Source organism: Carassius gibelio, chromosome B17 (genome assembly GCF_023724105.1).
Source record: "Carassius gibelio isolate Cgi1373 ecotype wild population from Czech Republic chromosome B17, carGib1.2-hapl.c, whole genome shotgun sequence".
Classification (NCBI taxonomy): Eukaryota; Metazoa; Chordata; class Actinopteri; order Cypriniformes; family Cyprinidae; genus Carassius; species Carassius gibelio.
Window position 1 is genome coordinate 8,677,348 of NC_068412.1, and position 16,401 is coordinate 8,693,748.

The 16,401-nt window shown below is 41.1% G+C and overlaps 1 protein-coding gene across 1 annotated transcript in view; it reads right to left on the reverse strand.

The window, feature by feature from the left end:
- Positions 1-255: 255 nt before the first annotated feature.
- The window catches only part of jmjd1ca (jumonji domain containing 1Ca), a 69,114-nt gene continuing 52,968 nt past the window's right edge, over positions 256-16,401 (reverse strand). The window contains exons 9-27 of the mRNA XM_052580347.1: positions 14,527-16,289; positions 12,832-12,986; positions 10,009-12,557; positions 9,286-9,487; positions 8,884-9,113; positions 8,640-8,792; positions 7,177-7,266; positions 6,937-7,061; positions 6,425-6,521; positions 5,096-5,253; positions 4,720-5,010; positions 4,374-4,542; positions 4,176-4,266; positions 3,451-3,581; positions 3,247-3,369; positions 2,634-2,773; positions 2,151-2,357; positions 1,884-2,015; positions 256-1,145 (exon numbers count right to left, since the gene is read on the reverse strand). Of these exons, the coding sequence (XP_052436307.1) occupies positions 1,044-1,145; positions 1,884-2,015; positions 2,151-2,357; positions 2,634-2,773; positions 3,247-3,369; positions 3,451-3,581; positions 4,176-4,266; positions 4,374-4,542; positions 4,720-5,010; positions 5,096-5,253; positions 6,425-6,521; positions 6,937-7,061; positions 7,177-7,266; positions 8,640-8,792; positions 8,884-9,113; positions 9,286-9,487; positions 10,009-12,557; positions 12,832-12,986; positions 14,527-16,289 (6,908 nt within the window). The 3' untranslated portion in view covers positions 256-1,043. The remainder of the gene's footprint in view (positions 1,146-1,883; positions 2,016-2,150; positions 2,358-2,633; positions 2,774-3,246; positions 3,370-3,450; positions 3,582-4,175; positions 4,267-4,373; positions 4,543-4,719; positions 5,011-5,095; positions 5,254-6,424; positions 6,522-6,936; positions 7,062-7,176; positions 7,267-8,639; positions 8,793-8,883; positions 9,114-9,285; positions 9,488-10,008; positions 12,558-12,831; positions 12,987-14,526; positions 16,290-16,401) is intronic.

Here is a 16,401-nt window from a genome sequence, read left to right on the forward strand (position 1 = left end):
GTGATATTTAGCATTATTTCTGTTAAAGCTTGAAGCTGCAATTCACTGCAATATACAGGCAATTTTCTATTAATTTCTCCTTTCGTGGTCTGAAAAAAGAGAGCACGCTCAGCATTTGATCAACGCCAGGTGAAGTAAAAAAAATTACTGAAGTTTTGATTTCGAGTGAACTATCCCTTTAACTAACCTAGAAAACCAGCTAAATCTTTAATGGATATGAAAGGATCACGTTAACAGACATGACAGACAAATCAATTTTGATTAATCCATTTTTAATGGAAAATGTAAAACATCTCTATAACTTTAATGTACATACAGTAGCAAACAACACATACAGCAAATAAAGCACACCATGTTATAGAAAATCATAATATATATTTATATATGTATATTCTGCTATTTACATATTACATTTCAGCTGAAAATTTCACAGATCTTTTTTTTTTTTAAAACATACAGAAACTGAAATTCTTTAATATTCACCCTCTGCACAGTGAATATTTGCCAAACTGTAAATAATTTAATGTTGCTTAAACAATAAAACCTGTCCATTTGGCAGCTGCTGATGTGATGGAATGCTGCTATGATTGTGTTGGAATCGCTGCTCTGTAAAACTGTCCAAAACACAGACAACATGTTGCACACCTTGCAGTGCAGTAATTAGTAATAAAGAACGTTATCGCCTTTGGAAAAACCCGTATGTCTAAAGGTTTTCCATGGTCTTCTGCCTGTGCAGCAAGTGGAAGTGATGGGCTTTGAAGTTCATTGCACCTGTTTGGAGAGCACAGTGTACTACTTTTATCCCTCTGTTTGTTGTACCTACACCCCTTACTACACTTCCTGTCTGTTCAGGAAGACATGATGGGGAAGTTCAAACAAAGAGAATAAAATCAAAGAGAAGACAGTGACATCACAGAGGAAGTCACAGAAGCTCGCAGAGTGTCCTATTTAGTTAGAATCACAGCTAAGAGATTTCTTGTTGGAGAATCCTGGGATTGTCTTTATGCTCCAAGGGTTTGGACAGAGGAGGAATGGATGCATTGTCAGGACTCCTCCTGTTTCACATCGTCTGTGTTCCTCTCCTTCAAATGGTTCCTCAGTGTGGCTACAGCATCTTTCACCGAGTGATAAAAGATGTTCTTCACCTGAACAATCAAGAGGGATGAAAAGATATTGTGGAATTAGATTTTACTTACAGATTTGACTAATGCTAAATTACACTTGGGAACACAATTAAACATAGTATCAACTTAAAGGAATATAAAACTTCAATAGCAATTTTGGCTACATCATGCCACTTATCACAAAAAAACTGGAATACACTATATGACCTCAAATCTGAACAGAATTTAAAACACTAGGCATCTTACACTTGCCGACTTTTTAAATGGTTAGAACAGAAAAAAAGGGAATTATATACTAAACGATTGAGGTTCACACACTGCCAGATGTTTAAATCGTTCCAAACACAACAAAATGGCAAGCCTCCACATGTGCCTCATTGTTAGGAGACGCAGGAGAACTGAAAACAATATGCTCTAAAATAGTGCAAAATATCATTTAAAAATCCTCCGACAGGATCAAATCATAGTCTGAAGCTAGAAAATTAAAGTCTGTGTCCATCATACACTATGCAGTTTTCTGGGACTCCTTCAGACTGTAAATCGGGTCAAAAGACTGGTGTATCAAGCTTTTATTCCAAAGAGTAAAGCAAAAATGCTGTGAGACACAATGCCACACAACAAATCAGAAATTAACGTTATGTGAAGCGTGATTTTGGACCAATGAGATTACACTGTCGGTAGGTTTACCAGCACGATGCAAAAGAAATGGAAACTAAATGATCAACAAAACAAAAGGTCCCAGTAGGTAGATGGAGGTACCTGGAGTTTGTCTTCATAGTTCATTTGGTCTTTGAGAGGACGGAGCTCTTGGGTTAGATAATAGGAGTTGTGTGCATGTTCAGGGGACACAAAATCCACATTCACTTGGATGCAACTGTGCAGATTCATCACCTAAAAACACACAGTATGCATAAATACAGAATACTGAACACCTGGTGGAGTGACAGCTTTAGGAATGCAGTCATCCTTCCCAAGGACAGATTGCTTTAGGAGGATGTAGCTGGTAATGTGAAGGTGGTAATATACCTGGTGCAGAGCTCCAGCAGGGATGATAACAGCATCTCCATGGAACTGGAGGAGTGTGCGGCTCTCTACACCATATTCATCCTTAAGCTTCTGCCTCAACCTGGGGCTCAGATACCAGCCGCCTTCACGCAGGAGGTCAGAATCACCATCCAACTCTGAGTCAGAGTCTGCCTCTGGATCCACTTCAGCCTGCTGCTCAGCAGCGATCTGCAAACACATAGAAGCATAAGTATCATATTCTCATCGATGGGGGAGTGGGGGGGGGGTGTCTAACAAAACAGCAATACGTGTTTAGTGTACTTATTTAATTTAGATGAAATATAAAGGATGGATGGTTTTAAGAGCATCTACAAGGAGAACAACAATGGGCACAAGACAGAGCCTTGTGGCACACCATACTGAATCAGCACTATATGGTACAACTCATCCCTTATCAGCAATTAAATAAGGTCATAAACTTTACACGATAATGGAGTGCAGTACCTTTTGTAGAAACTCCTGGATCTTTTGTAGGTCTTTACTCATGTAGATGTGCCACAGAGCCCCTGGTGTCTCTTTAGGGTCTTTCAGTCTTTTCTTTACACTCTCATCCAGAACTTCTCCTTCCAAGAGCTTTAGTACACCTATCACAATGGTTTGACAGCAAAGTTAATGCAATCTTACACACAAATAATTGCTCATAATGTTCCATAAACTTTCTTATTGTGGCATTTTAAAGGACACCAATAAATTTTTTATTTCAGCAATTTCCAAGACTCAGTAATAATGCAAGTAAACTGTGAGTGGCAAATCTCAAGCCTGAGTTTAGTAAACAAATTTTTGTTTTATTTTAATCAACATTCAAATAGCTTTAAAAGAGGCATTATGGCAACAATAATCTCACACAGTCAATGAATGTATTAATGTACAACTATTGACTGTTGAGTCATTCCATTTTCAAAATCCATACACATAATGTCTTTGCATCCAGATCCACCTCTCTTACAAAGCAAATAATTTTACTGTTAAACAATGTGTATGCAAACATACTAAGGCAAAATAAATGTTTTAGAGGAAAACATCAGTGCCACAATATCATGTTTTTATGTAAAAGTACCTGCTTTGGATGAGGCTCCATTTCCTTTGGCCATCCCTACATATACCAGAATACTCAGGGTGTCTGAGATTTCAACATGTAGATTGCTGGTCCCGAAGTCTTTTTCTGGACATGTTGTTACACCTGAACAAACACTGGAACATAAGGTCCATTGCATAACAGAGCACAACAGCACTGTCAGTAAGTACAGGAAAGAAAGAATACCGTGGGCGCAGCAGAGGCGAGGACCAAGGTCAGGTCGAATGAAGAAGGAGGGCAGATGTGAGGCCAGGTTCAGATGTGCCTCTGGGTCTGTGTACTCTGGTACCGGCAAACACTTCATCACATCATGATATCTGAGGTGGGTGAAAGCATTACATATTCAAATTCCTTTGTCTTAAAAAATATAAGTAAAACCTCATTACACACCATAAAATCATAGTGATTTAAAATAAATAAATAAATAATGAAAATATAAAATGGCATTACACTTATCATAATAATGAGTACAATGGTGTTTACTTATCATTGTGTGGTTTAAGGTGACTTGATGATTTAATACAATTTAAGCACTCCTTTATAGTGAACTTTTGTGTTTTTGTGATTTTAATTCCAATTTATTTTCAGATCAAGAAATAATGTAGAATCTGATGGACGTATGTGTAAAATAAAAAGTAATTCTGCACTTTTAATTAATTGGAAGACTGACTGTAATTTATCACTAGAAATCTATTTCTCTATGGAAAAATGAATGTATCTTTATTTCTGGAACTTCTTGTATTCTTTTACTGCATTTCTAAGTTCCATGCTTGAGAAGAGGTTTATTCAAATACTGGTGAAAGTATATTCAAATCGAGGAAGCATTAGCAGTACGAAGTGGTACTCTATGCAAATTCTAGTGAGGTCTGAAAGACAACATATGCTTCAAATGTTTCCAAGCGCGGCAATACCTGGCAGGCATGAGTGCCAAAAACTCCTCCCCTGATGGCCAGTCTTTCAGTCTATACACCACCGACTCCCCTTTATCAGATTTAGGTCTCTCTGTGGGTCACATACACAAGAATGCAAATAAAATTTAGTCCACAGAGTCAAACAGCAAAATCATATTCAGCAAATTAGAATGAAATTATAAGTACTCAATCACTCACTTGACACATCTTCAAAACCATCCCAGAACTCCTTGACCTTAGAGTTTGTGACGCTCCCATCTCTGCAGTTGTAGAGGTCACTATGTAGGCTGGAAAACTCACGGCTGAAGTGCTCAGGCTTCCACAGATTAGTATTCAAACTCTTGTGCAATCCGGACACCAACACTGGCTAAAGAGACATTAAACCAACTACAGCTTCAGAAGCACACAATATGAAGATTCTTTTTACTTTGTGTTTTCGATTAATTAGTTAAGTACAGAAAGTAAAACTGTAATTCACTGTAACTTCTCTTATGAGTTCATTTCCTTTTCCCGCAGTATCTGTAGAGATGTAGTTAATACAAACCTGCTCTTGTGTCCAGTTCTCTTTGAACAGTCTTTGGTTGCCTTGGTGAAGGTGATCTTTGAGCCAAAGCAGCCGGTGGTTTCCTAACCAATCGTGAGGGACAATGGCGTGGTGATCAGCCAATGGGCTTTCTTCAAGCTTCACACCCTCTGGCCGCTGCCCCACTTCCCCTTCTGGTAGCAAATCCTGATTTAGCCCCACCTTGGCCATCTTTATAGCGGGAATCTTATTTTCGACTACAGAAGCAATGATGTCATCCAGGATGTTGGGCACACGAGTGTTTTGGGCTACCTAAAGAATGAAGCATGAATAGATTGTGTTATTTGTTAAGTCATACACCTAGATTCTTGTATTTACCAGTCTATATAACTCTAACCTGTTCAGACAAGTTGTAAACTGGTGCAAAGGCACCTCCAGTGGCCCCGAGACGCAACTTTCCAGCTGTGGAGGTCAAAAGGTCACGCAAAGTTGATCCTTGTTCAGAGCTCGTGGACTTCCTCCTGTGAGCCTCCATACCATCACACCTTGACTTCTCTATAAATAAGAGGAAACAACATGTCAAGAGCATTTTATTCAGAAAGTACACAGCCAGAGTTGGGTCAAAACCAGGCAAAATGAGAAATTACCAGCGGCAACAATGAAGTGACACAAACACAGCCTCACACAACACATTTGAGATTTTGTGTGGAGGACATATTTTGAACCAATGAGATTTCATGGTAGGCATGTCGTGAATAGTGCTGTCAATCAATAAAAAAAAGTAACAAATTAATCGAAAATCTTTCTAAAATATTTATAAAATTAATCCCACCTAACATTACAGTTTTTAAATACACTTATATTGCAATGTTTTAACATTCAATCTTCCAATTAATGTAGAAACAACATAAAGACAGTATATTTTTTGCATTTGTTTAATGGCATCTTTTTTTATTGACAGAAGGCGAGTATCACTGATGTCTCTATGAAATTCTTTTTTCCCCTAATATTTAACCATTGGCTATATGTAACGTTGACTATATTAATGTCACCGTATAAATGAGAGCTATCAATTTGAACATTTATTAAATTAAAAAAGAATAACAACTTCTAACTTAAGTGAACAATCTTCAAATAAACCCATTATAATAAATGTAAGTATATACAGACCCTGAATACAGTTAGTCAAACACTAAATTCTAACTTAAAGATAAATCCTAGTTATTTATTTCCTATTTTTTCTCTTGTTCTTCAATTAACAGACATCAAAGCAGCTGGGATATTAGGTTATTTGGCTGCTATTACTTTAAGAGCTGCCGCTGCTGAACGTGAAGCTGAACTGACATGCATGCTCATAGTTTCACTTGCGCTTTAATACAAAATAGTACAAATAATACATTCTATACAGAATGCATTGCCCTATTTATGTGTGCAATTGAAGAGCATGCACTACATGCTACGAGCACAGTATAACAGCGGACAGGATAGTAAAAATGAATTTTTACTGACATGTAGCCTGACAAAATTTTTCACAACGTTAAACTGGAAAAAAATTATCGCCTGCATTAATACTCTAATTTTGACAGCACTAGTTGTAAAAAATACAAACAATGTATAAGGCATCTAGTTGTGCATTGCTTGTTGTGGCCTGTATTTAAATGAAAGAGAAACAAGTGCAGAATGGATGAATGATGTGTTTAGAGTGTTTGTGTAGGACATTCCTTACCTCCTTTCTCAGAGTGCGCTTTCACTGTGACATGTGAGTTCTTCTGCTGATCTGGGATCTGCCAGCTCTTCAAGTCACTCTGATCTGTGTCTGAAAGCTGATGTCACACCAAAAACGCTTTCATAAAATGTCATTCAACTATCCAGCGTCACATGCCTCTAAACATTCCTTTAGCCAGATTTGAGCACCAACACACTTGCCTGGAAGTTTCTAGTGTGTTTGAAGACTTTGATTAGCTGGTGTTTAATAAGGTATGGAGCTAAACTCTGCAGGACACTGGCCCTCCAGGAGCAGCTTTGGACACGATGCAGTAGAGCATTGTGTTACCAATGCCAAAGATATGGTTTGGATTCCCAGGTAATTTATGTACTAATAAACTGTATACATTGAATGTAATCAAAGTCATTTTGGATAAAAGTGTCTGCCAAATGCATAAATGTAAATGCAAAGTGGAACTCAAAACTTGCCAGGATATAAATAAGCCAGTACATAATGTGAAGTTGGCATCTTACTGGTGAGAGTCCGTTGGTAGTGGCTGTGCTGGGATTGTGGGTTTTGCTGTCAGAGCAGGAACAATGGGATAGGATTCCAAACTTTTCTCTCACTGAATGCACAGACCTCTGCATGTCCGCCAATACTTAGGAAAAGATGGCATTGCACTCATTTTACTATCAGGTACACAGTCAAAGATGACCCAAAAGCTATGTGATGTTCAGAGACATTTAAGTACACAAACCTTTATCTATGCTTACCTGTTTCAGGGACAATCTGAGTAGGCATTAAGTTCTTGAAGTCATGTGGCTGATTCTTTACGCATCGGACCCAGACATACAGTTCCTTATCTGAACAACAAAACATACAAATTGTCGGAAAGAGAAACTCCCAAAATAAAAAAATAAAAAACTGCAAAAACACCCCCCCCCCCCTCAGCATATGTTTTTTTAATAAAACTATTTTCATCACTGAGGTCGTGGCGGTGAGGAAATTTTCCCAGCGGTTAAACGACGTGTGACAACACCGGTAATACCAGAATCACAGCGAGGGTGGGGCGTTCCCTATTTTCCTCGCTTTCCTTCGCTTTTAAATAGGTTGTAAATGCAGCATGCAAATTTAGCTTTCACTTTTAAATAGTGGCAATTCGTTGTAAAGCAATAGTTTTCTTTTTTTTAGTTCATTTGAATTTTTACTCTTTTCCTCGCTTTCCTTCGGTTTTAAATAGCTTAAAAGTGCTGTGCGCATTTTACTTCCACTTTTGAATTAGCGGCAGTTCAGCATCAATTGCTTGATTGCAACAACTAAATACAACATCAAACTCACTTTAGCCAATTTATAAAACATAGAACTTTTATTATTAAAAAAAATAAAAATACACCATGCTATAGGGCAGGCTATGCCTAATATAAAATAACAAATAACTTACGGAAAGTTAAAATAGGTATACAAAACTGGAAATATATACAAATATATATCATATACCGTATTTTCCGGACTATAAGTCACACTTTTTTTTCATAGCTTGGCTGGTCCTGCGACTTATAGTCAGGTGCGACTTATTTATCAAAATTAATTTGACTTGAACCAAGAGAAATTAACCAAGAGAAAGCATTACCGTCTACAGAAATACTAAGGTGCGACTTATAGTCCAAAAAATACGGTATAACCAAATAAATAAGAAACGTAGAAAAGTTTATTAGCAAAAAGAGTAAGAAAGCTTGGTGGCACGGCATACACCTTGATGTCAAATAAAATAAATAAATGACACAAAGTTTAAATAAAGTTAAAAAATCAGCAAGCAATGTGGAACCAATTCAATAAGAAACAAATGTTTAAAAAAAAACTTCCAAAATCACCTTAGATAAAGTCTAACAGGACTGGTGGGTATGTGACTTGTGGCTTAACACTGATATCACCATCAGCACCATCTATCACGGCAAGCCTATCCATCACCTTTCTAATCCTGAAAATCACAATTTTTTAATTTCTTGATTTTTTACATATTTTCCATTAACCATGGGAAACCTTTTAGCAAGACCTTGTTGGTCGACAAAAAATAACTAATTTAACATGCTACACCAAAACAAACTAGTCTAAACCACCTTGGACCAGAATGGAAAGTCTAAGCTGGCTTTTTCCAGAGAGGTGAAAAGAAAAGGTCATCCAATAGGTAAATTGGTTTAAAATAAATAGGAAAATCCATGATGCATTTGCAACTGACCTTTGGCTTTCTTCTTCTCTCTGGCTTTATAGCAGTCCATGCAAACCACGAAGCCACATTTATGACAAGCCCAGTGCATGTTGAAGAGAGTGGCCTCACACGCGTCACACATCTCCCTCACACCTCTCACTGCTCGCTTCCACATGATCTGAGCTGGAGAAATCAACAGAGAAAGAAGACAAGGTGAAAAAGACAAAATGACAAGGAATAGACTTTGTGTATCTGAAATTCCACACAGACATACTGTCTTTCTTGACCCAGGTGAAAGCAGTGTCCTCTGTCTTTATGAGCTGGCAAAACTTGTCTCCAATGAGTGCGAGGATGGATTTTGATGTCTCAAGGTCCATCTTTCTCCTTCTCTTGTCCTCCTCATCCTCTGAGCTTCCCGTCCACACTGTAACCGCCTCCTCATCTGTCTGCTCAGACACCGAAAACCCATTCACACGGATAACGCCGTTCTTACTGTACGACAGACTGAAGAGAATGGGGAAAGAATTTGTTCTTACTTGCATTAAACATGTGCAAAGTCAGACTCCGCAGTAATTCATGAGGCTTGAGTAAATATAGCATCATTGATGACCCAAATAAACCCTAAAAACACAGGTTCACATGTCTAAGAACAGTCCCAACAGTATTAAAGACTGACCGTCGGAAGTAGTAAAATCGGCAGAAGACAGGGGAGATGGCAGGCTCCTGAGATTTACGCGAGCGATCTAAGCGACACTCTCTGCACTTCTGCACGTTGGTCCCGATCTCCGCACATGAGTCGTCTTGTAAAAACGCTTCTCCAGTTTGCTTGAGCTTCCTCACCTTCCTCCAGTCTTTCAGCACAGACCGAGGGATGCCATCTGAGACAGAAATAACATAGGTGAGCAAAGTACCAATTTGTATCTCAGCGATAGTTTGAATATGCATGATTTGTACGGTCCTGGCTTTCATGCCTGGTTCTGAATGCCATGGTGAAACTAATACTCGCTTACATTTTGGCAGAAACACGCAGTATGAATAATTATTCAACCATTCAATCTTGTTTAAACACAGCTGCTATCGGATAAAACACTGAATACTGCAAAGGTACACTATTTTCCTATTCATATTTCTTAGGCATTGGAGAATAATCTACTATAAAGACCAATCAGGTTTGAGATGAGTCGACACTAAAACATTTAATAGAAAAAAAAGCTTTCAAAAATTTAAAATAAAAAAGTGAAAAAGCCAGTATAAAACAATAAAAACATACGGACTATATTTGACACAAAATATCGAGTTAATCATTGTTAATACCAATAACAATGTTTGATGTTCTAATTATTAACATTTTCTATGGGTCTAAACACACATCAGCATTTAAACAGGTGGAAGAACTCACTGCTGTTAGCGAGTCTCTGTTGAGGCTTATCCTTTGCACTTTGCAGAGTTCCACTGAGTTTGGCCTCTTCCTCTTCTTCCTCCTCCTCCTCCTCCTTTACTTTCTTCTTCTGGAGGTCATTCTGCTTGACTTTAAAAGAGGACTTGGGCTGTCGTTTGAACCTTTTTCCTGATCCACCACTCTCGCTTTCATTGCCGGAGTCTCCTCCACTCTCGCTGTCTCCGCTGGACTCTAATAGCCGTTTCTCGCCTCGTTTCTCCCTCTCAGGCTTCATATGAACCAGGGTTGATCGTTTTTCAAAAGATTTCTTGTCTTCTACAAAGGGCTCCTTAGACTCCAGCTTTCCATTTCTGTCCAAAACAGGTTTGACCTCTTCTAAGGAAGACTTCTTGCCCACTGTCACTGGTTTCTCATCGGCCATGACAAATTTCTTGTCCTCTGAATTGAAACTTAGAGCATTACTAGCAGACTTCCTATCCTCTAAACCAGACATCCTGTTCTCTTGAATCTTCTTGTTCAATATTTTGGACTTTCTTCTGTCTAGGGAGGGATCTTTATCCTCCTGACTGAACCCATTATCCAACAGTCCATTAACTTTCTGTTTGATTGGTACAGAGTTGCTTGTGTTGGCCAAAGTTACAGCTGTCTTAGTGCCATCTACTGATTGGGAGACCATGCTGTCTCGGTCTTGCTCAGAATGGCGGGTCAACCAGGCTTTTTTCAGTTTATGGTAGTTGTTCTGACCAGATTGAGATCGGTTGGTTATGGCCGAAGCAGGCGCCTGCAAATTGGTTAGTAAACCTTGTCTGGTTGTCGGCACAGGGCTGGAAGTCCCTGATGCCAGTTGGACACATTCAGAAGAACTAGTGTTGAATACAGGCTCTTTTTCTCTTTCTGATGCATGTGCAGAACATACAGGGCGTGTAGTGAGCATAGTGCAAGACCCACATCTGCTATTTGAGAGGTGAGAGGTATGTTTCATAGCGTTTGAAGGATGTATAGTGTGTTGGGGCTGAATTGTATGTGTGTTATGTCTAGATTCAGCAATAGCTAGTCCAGCTCTGTGTTTCTTCAGGTGAGGGAAGTCTCTAGGAGTGCAACAAGAGGTGGAAGAGGACTCCATCTTCGGTTGAACAGGACCAATCTCTCTCCTCTTGCAGTGTTCTGCGATTAGGTCTATCCTTGAGCGTGCAACATTCATGTTTGTTAAAGGTTGAACTGTGTTAATAGGTTTAATTGTCGTGTTTATGGGTGCACTGAGATCTCCCTTTTGGGCTGTCATGTTGATGGGGTGAACAGTATCCAGAGGGGTCCACAGGACACCTCTCTTATGCTGAACACCGCTGTCTTTTGAATGTGGGTTGGACAAACTTTCCAATGGTCTTATGTGGCCACACTGCATCTGGGAAACCGAGCTGTCAGACACTGTGTAACTTATTGTTGTATGTGTGTGGTTTGTTGGACGTACAATGACTGACGCAGTGGCTGACTGTGGTTTGAATACACCTCCATTTGTTGCGTGTCCACCAACCACTTTCTCTCTGCCATACATGACTCCACCCCATTGGGTATCGTAGGCTTGTAACGGCATTGTTGCTTTCTCTGGCACAAGTCTTTTCCCATCTAAGGCGACATGTTTGAGTTCAGGCAACAAGGTGGGTGGCCTCTGTTGCTTCTGTGCAATTCCTGGCAAGCTCATTGGCTGGATGGGTGTGAGAGTGGGCGGGGACGATCTGCCAAGTCCAGAGTCTTTTGAAACCACAATAGTTGGTGCCGGAGGGTGAAAAATAGGTGCACGGTGGAGTAAAGGCACACTGCGTGGAGAAGAGGAGATGAGAGAAGAGCCTGGCCCCCTTCTCTCCACAACTGCTACCTCTACTGCTTTCATAGAAGATGCTTTATGAGCCAGTTGCTCTGAGATCTTTCCCAGCAGACCTTCTTCTTTCTCATGGTGGCGTTTAACAAGAGGCGGAGGTCTGGCTCTCATTGAGACCTGTGAGCTGGAGGAAGTTAAGACAGGGGTGTTGCTGGCACTGAGCCTGTCATAGAGTTCTTTGCTGGCTGGCACTCTGCGCTGTGGAGGCTTGTTCTCCACGCTGTTAGACAGAGAGGCATAGTAGCTGCTCGAAGTGAGGGTTGGGGTGGGATGGGCTGACTGCGGCCGGGGAGGTAAAATGTGTCTGAATGCATGCACATCTCTCTCTCTTTCTCCGTCTCTGTCTTTGTCCATCTCTCTCTCCCTCTCCTTGGCAGATGTGGGGTTTCCAGGGTATCGTGGATCCCTATCTGAGCCCAGTTTAGCAGTGAACGGTGCCACCTCACTGCTCTCCTGAAGAATGCGGCGGTTCTCTTCCTGGTAGCGGTTAGGTCTCTCTCCTGTGAGATCATAAACAACAAGTGGCTGTTTGGTTCGCCTTGGGGATGACTCAAGGGCGGCTGGGCAGTAAGTCTGCCCAATTTTGCTTGTTGCTGTGCGGAGATGCTCCTGTTCAGACTTGAGGTGAGTGTGGATGAGTGTGCTCTCAGTGACAGCTCTTCTATCCAGCTCTCTAGAAACAAAAACATCAGGAACGAATGTAGAAGAGACCTTGTCAGTATGTCTGATAAGTAAAATATAATTAACAGTTGACCAAAGGAAATTAATTCATTTTAGACTACCATTACTAGTTTGTAAAGAAAATGTTAAAGTAATATGAAAGTGTAGTGTCGTAAATAAGCAGTAAATAACACAAAGCAACATCTGTCAGTCTTTTATATAGAAACAATGTTGTGTTATTTCAGGCACAAACATTGTATGAAGTGGGAAAAGTGTGTAGAACTTACTCTGTGGTTTTAGAGGTGGGTGTGCAATGCTGAGTGTTCCTGGGCACTCTCTGAGGGTCCGCGCTGGAGGGTCGCATGGGTACTGGGGGTTGCAACCCTTGACCGTCTGCATTAGTAACATTGGTGGGCTGAGAAATCCAAGGGCTTGGGGTGTTCTGTTACCACACAGACAAACATACAGGGTTTCTTACAATTTATAGGACCCGTTTTGGTTTGATATAGAGATTAATATATATCTATCAAAGGACATCAAAGCTTAGGGAGATAATATGAAATAAAATCAGAAATAAAATTAAACACAGTGTGCAAGGATGTAAGTCAATCCCTTCCAATACAAGAGAATTATTTGAGTGTACACTCTCTAACACATTGAGAAACACAATCTTGTTTATATCCATAGAACAAGATGAATAGGTGGTTTACAGACAACTCAAGGATGTCCTCTTGATACCATATGAATAAAACAAAGGTGGGGAGAGTCTGCTGCCTGGATGACTTTCTTTCAATTCATCATTCTTTTCATTGCTTGTCGTAGCTTTCTTTTTCATTTTCTTGTTTTCTAGTCTCCTTTCCATCTCTATTCAGCCTGTCACAATTCAAACTACCCACTGCAATATACGTCCATAATACCATAACCTTCCTCTTGATGCTTTATATCGGCTTAAAAACTAAACCAGACAATATTACACAATCGTCATTGACTTGCATGACATCCTTATAAAATCCAGAGGAGCCAGTATAATTCCCACTATGTCTACAGCAGAATTAGCAGAAAAGGGAGCTCTCTTCCAGTATGCACACCTCAGGGGATATGCTCTGCTTCGTCTAGACTTCTCTCTGACAATCTGAGGTTTAGCTATGATCTCATAAGTACCATAACAACTACACAAATATCATTATCTGTATACATAACAACACCATGAGTAACACAAAGCATGTATTACCAATACAACCTGTTGGAGTGCTTACAACCTATTCTGACTTGAAAAAACTTGAAGGGATAGTTCACTCAAAAATGAAAATTCTGTTAATTACTCACACTCATATCCTCCCAAACATGCAAGACCTTCGTTCATCTTCGGAAAACAAAATAAGATATTTTTGATGAAACCCGAGAGCTTTCTGACCCTGCATAGACAGAAACGCAACTACCACATTCAAGGTCTTTCTTACCTTACTGGGCATGAATGTGTTAGTTGCGTTGCTGTCTATGCAGGGTCAGAAAGCTCTCAGATTTCATCAACAATATCCGTTTCCTGAAGATAAACAAAGTTCTTACAGTGGATGAGTAATTAATAACAAAATTTTCTTTTTTGGGTGAACAATTATTTTTAAAAATCCACTATAGTGTTACCTTTTGTTTACAATTGCTATGACTGTCTATGATCCACCTATTCCTCAAAGCCCATATCTATGTAGGTTTGCTGGGATGCCAATGAAGGCAGACAAACACCCAGGATTTGGGGGAACTGAAGCACTGAGAAAACATGCAAACATCACACCGAAAGGCCTTCTGGCTACCTACTGAGCCACCGTGTCACCCACAGGAGTCATAGGAGCCCTCGAACCCTGTTCTCCACAAGCTCTTTATATGTCAGAGCAACAAACTCTGTGCCACAGCTCTTAATGGGCTTAATATCTTAACTGACACCAGAATCTGGGATGTGCTTGCTAGAATTGTGTGAGGACACTTACACTCCTCACGCTGCTGTCAGAGATGCCAGCACCATCTGGGTGTGTCCATTTGGATGTTTGCAGGCCCAATCCAGGGTAGCTATGGGCTCCGTTGGGGAAAGGAGGCCACAGGAGGGGATAGAGACCAAGAGGTGCCAAAGGAGCTGCACCAGAGGTCTGGCCCAGGAGAGAGGGGTTACCTGAAAGGGCAAAAGGATGATGGGGAAGTCCCAGAGCTCCAATACGAGGATGTCCAGACAAGAGTGCAGGAGGCAGGAGGGACGGGAGGAGGTGTGGATGAGGGATGGTTGAGTGGGGTGTGGTCAGGGAACAGAGGGGAGGCTGGGAGTGGAGGGGAATGGGTGAGAGGTGTGAAGGGTGAGGGGAGGGACTCAGCAGCTTGCTATGGGAGGAAGCAGGGGTAAGGCTAGGAGAGCTGGAGGATGGAGAAGGCGTCTTCAGGTGGTGTTTGGGGTTTGGGGGCGTGTGGGGGGGCTGAATGTAGGTGGGGTGCGCCTCAAGCTCCGTCCTGATTAGTGCAGGGTCTCTGTAGATGGTGAAGGGCTCCTTTCTGTCCACAATGAGAAGACTTTTGGTGGACTTGTCAGGAGTGGGAATGCGATTAGGCGTACGGGAAGGAGAATGTGTTGGGGTTCTGGATCGATTTTGGGTTAGTGAAGGACTCTGAATCAGGACTGGAGTTGCGGAGCAGGTCACTTTAGAATTTGGTGCCGTTTTAAGGCCACTGAGAGTTCTGTCCAGAGATTTAGCCAAAGGAGCAGCATTCTTCAACAGGCCAATCTCTAGAGATGCACTCTGCTTCTGCCTGGATGTCTCCATTACAGTCTGAGGCTTAGATATGATCTCAGGAGAGGAGCAAGGACTAGTGAGCACACTAGGCTTGTGGGTAGCTTCCAAGGAAGTTACAGGTTCATATTTTGCATTCACAGTTGCTGGAGAGCAACTCAGTTTAGATTCCACATCCTCCTCTTTGTTGCAAGGTACGACTGGAGAACAAGGCGGTGGTCCTCTAGGCTCCTCTTCTACTGGGACTGGAGTGTCACTGCTGGCTTCAGAATGGAGAAATTCTGACCTCCTGACCTCTGATTGGTTAAACTCTGACCCCCTAGGCTCTGCGTGGGTGAACTCTGACCCTTTGACCTCTGGATCAATCGTTGACATCTGGTGCTCGGCCTCAGCTCCTTCACACTCCAGAGGTGATGCGTGTAGCAGCACACATGTGGCTTCCATTGAGACCAGCTGCTCACTCTCTTGGGATGCCAAAAGTGCAGACACGGCCTCCGAGTCCTCTCGAGATGCCCCCTCGCTCCTGTCCTCCATTTCTGTCAACCCTCCATCACCTTTCTCTTCTGATTTCTCACCACTAACAAGAGCTCCAGACTCCGGTGCATCCGTGTTCCTGAATGCTCCATTGCAGGATGCACTAGGGGAATCAGACGGAGAGGTTTTTCCCAATTTTTGAGTCTTGCTCTCTCCTAATTGGTTAGGTGAAGGTTCCCCGGCTCTATGGGAGGGGTGAACCTCACAGTCCAATGGCTTCTTTGAAGTGTAATGCTGTTTCAGCTGTCTCTTTGATCCTGAATCCGAGGATGAATCCTGCACTCTGCAGCTGGAATTTTCGGAATCGCGGTTCTCTGACAGGTCGGACACACTGCCTGCTTTCAACCGCTTTAAACCACAGCTATTTATCTGCTTGTCATCTTTTTCCTCATCTTCTTTCCTCCTTTTTCTCTCACCATTGCTGTTTTTAGATTTGGGAGAATCTAAAAAAAAAATAGATCAATAATACTGATATAGAAAAAGCTACACAGCTACTGTACATAAAAAGACTCTCATTAACACTTTGTAAAAAAACTGAATCATGGCCACAGCTCA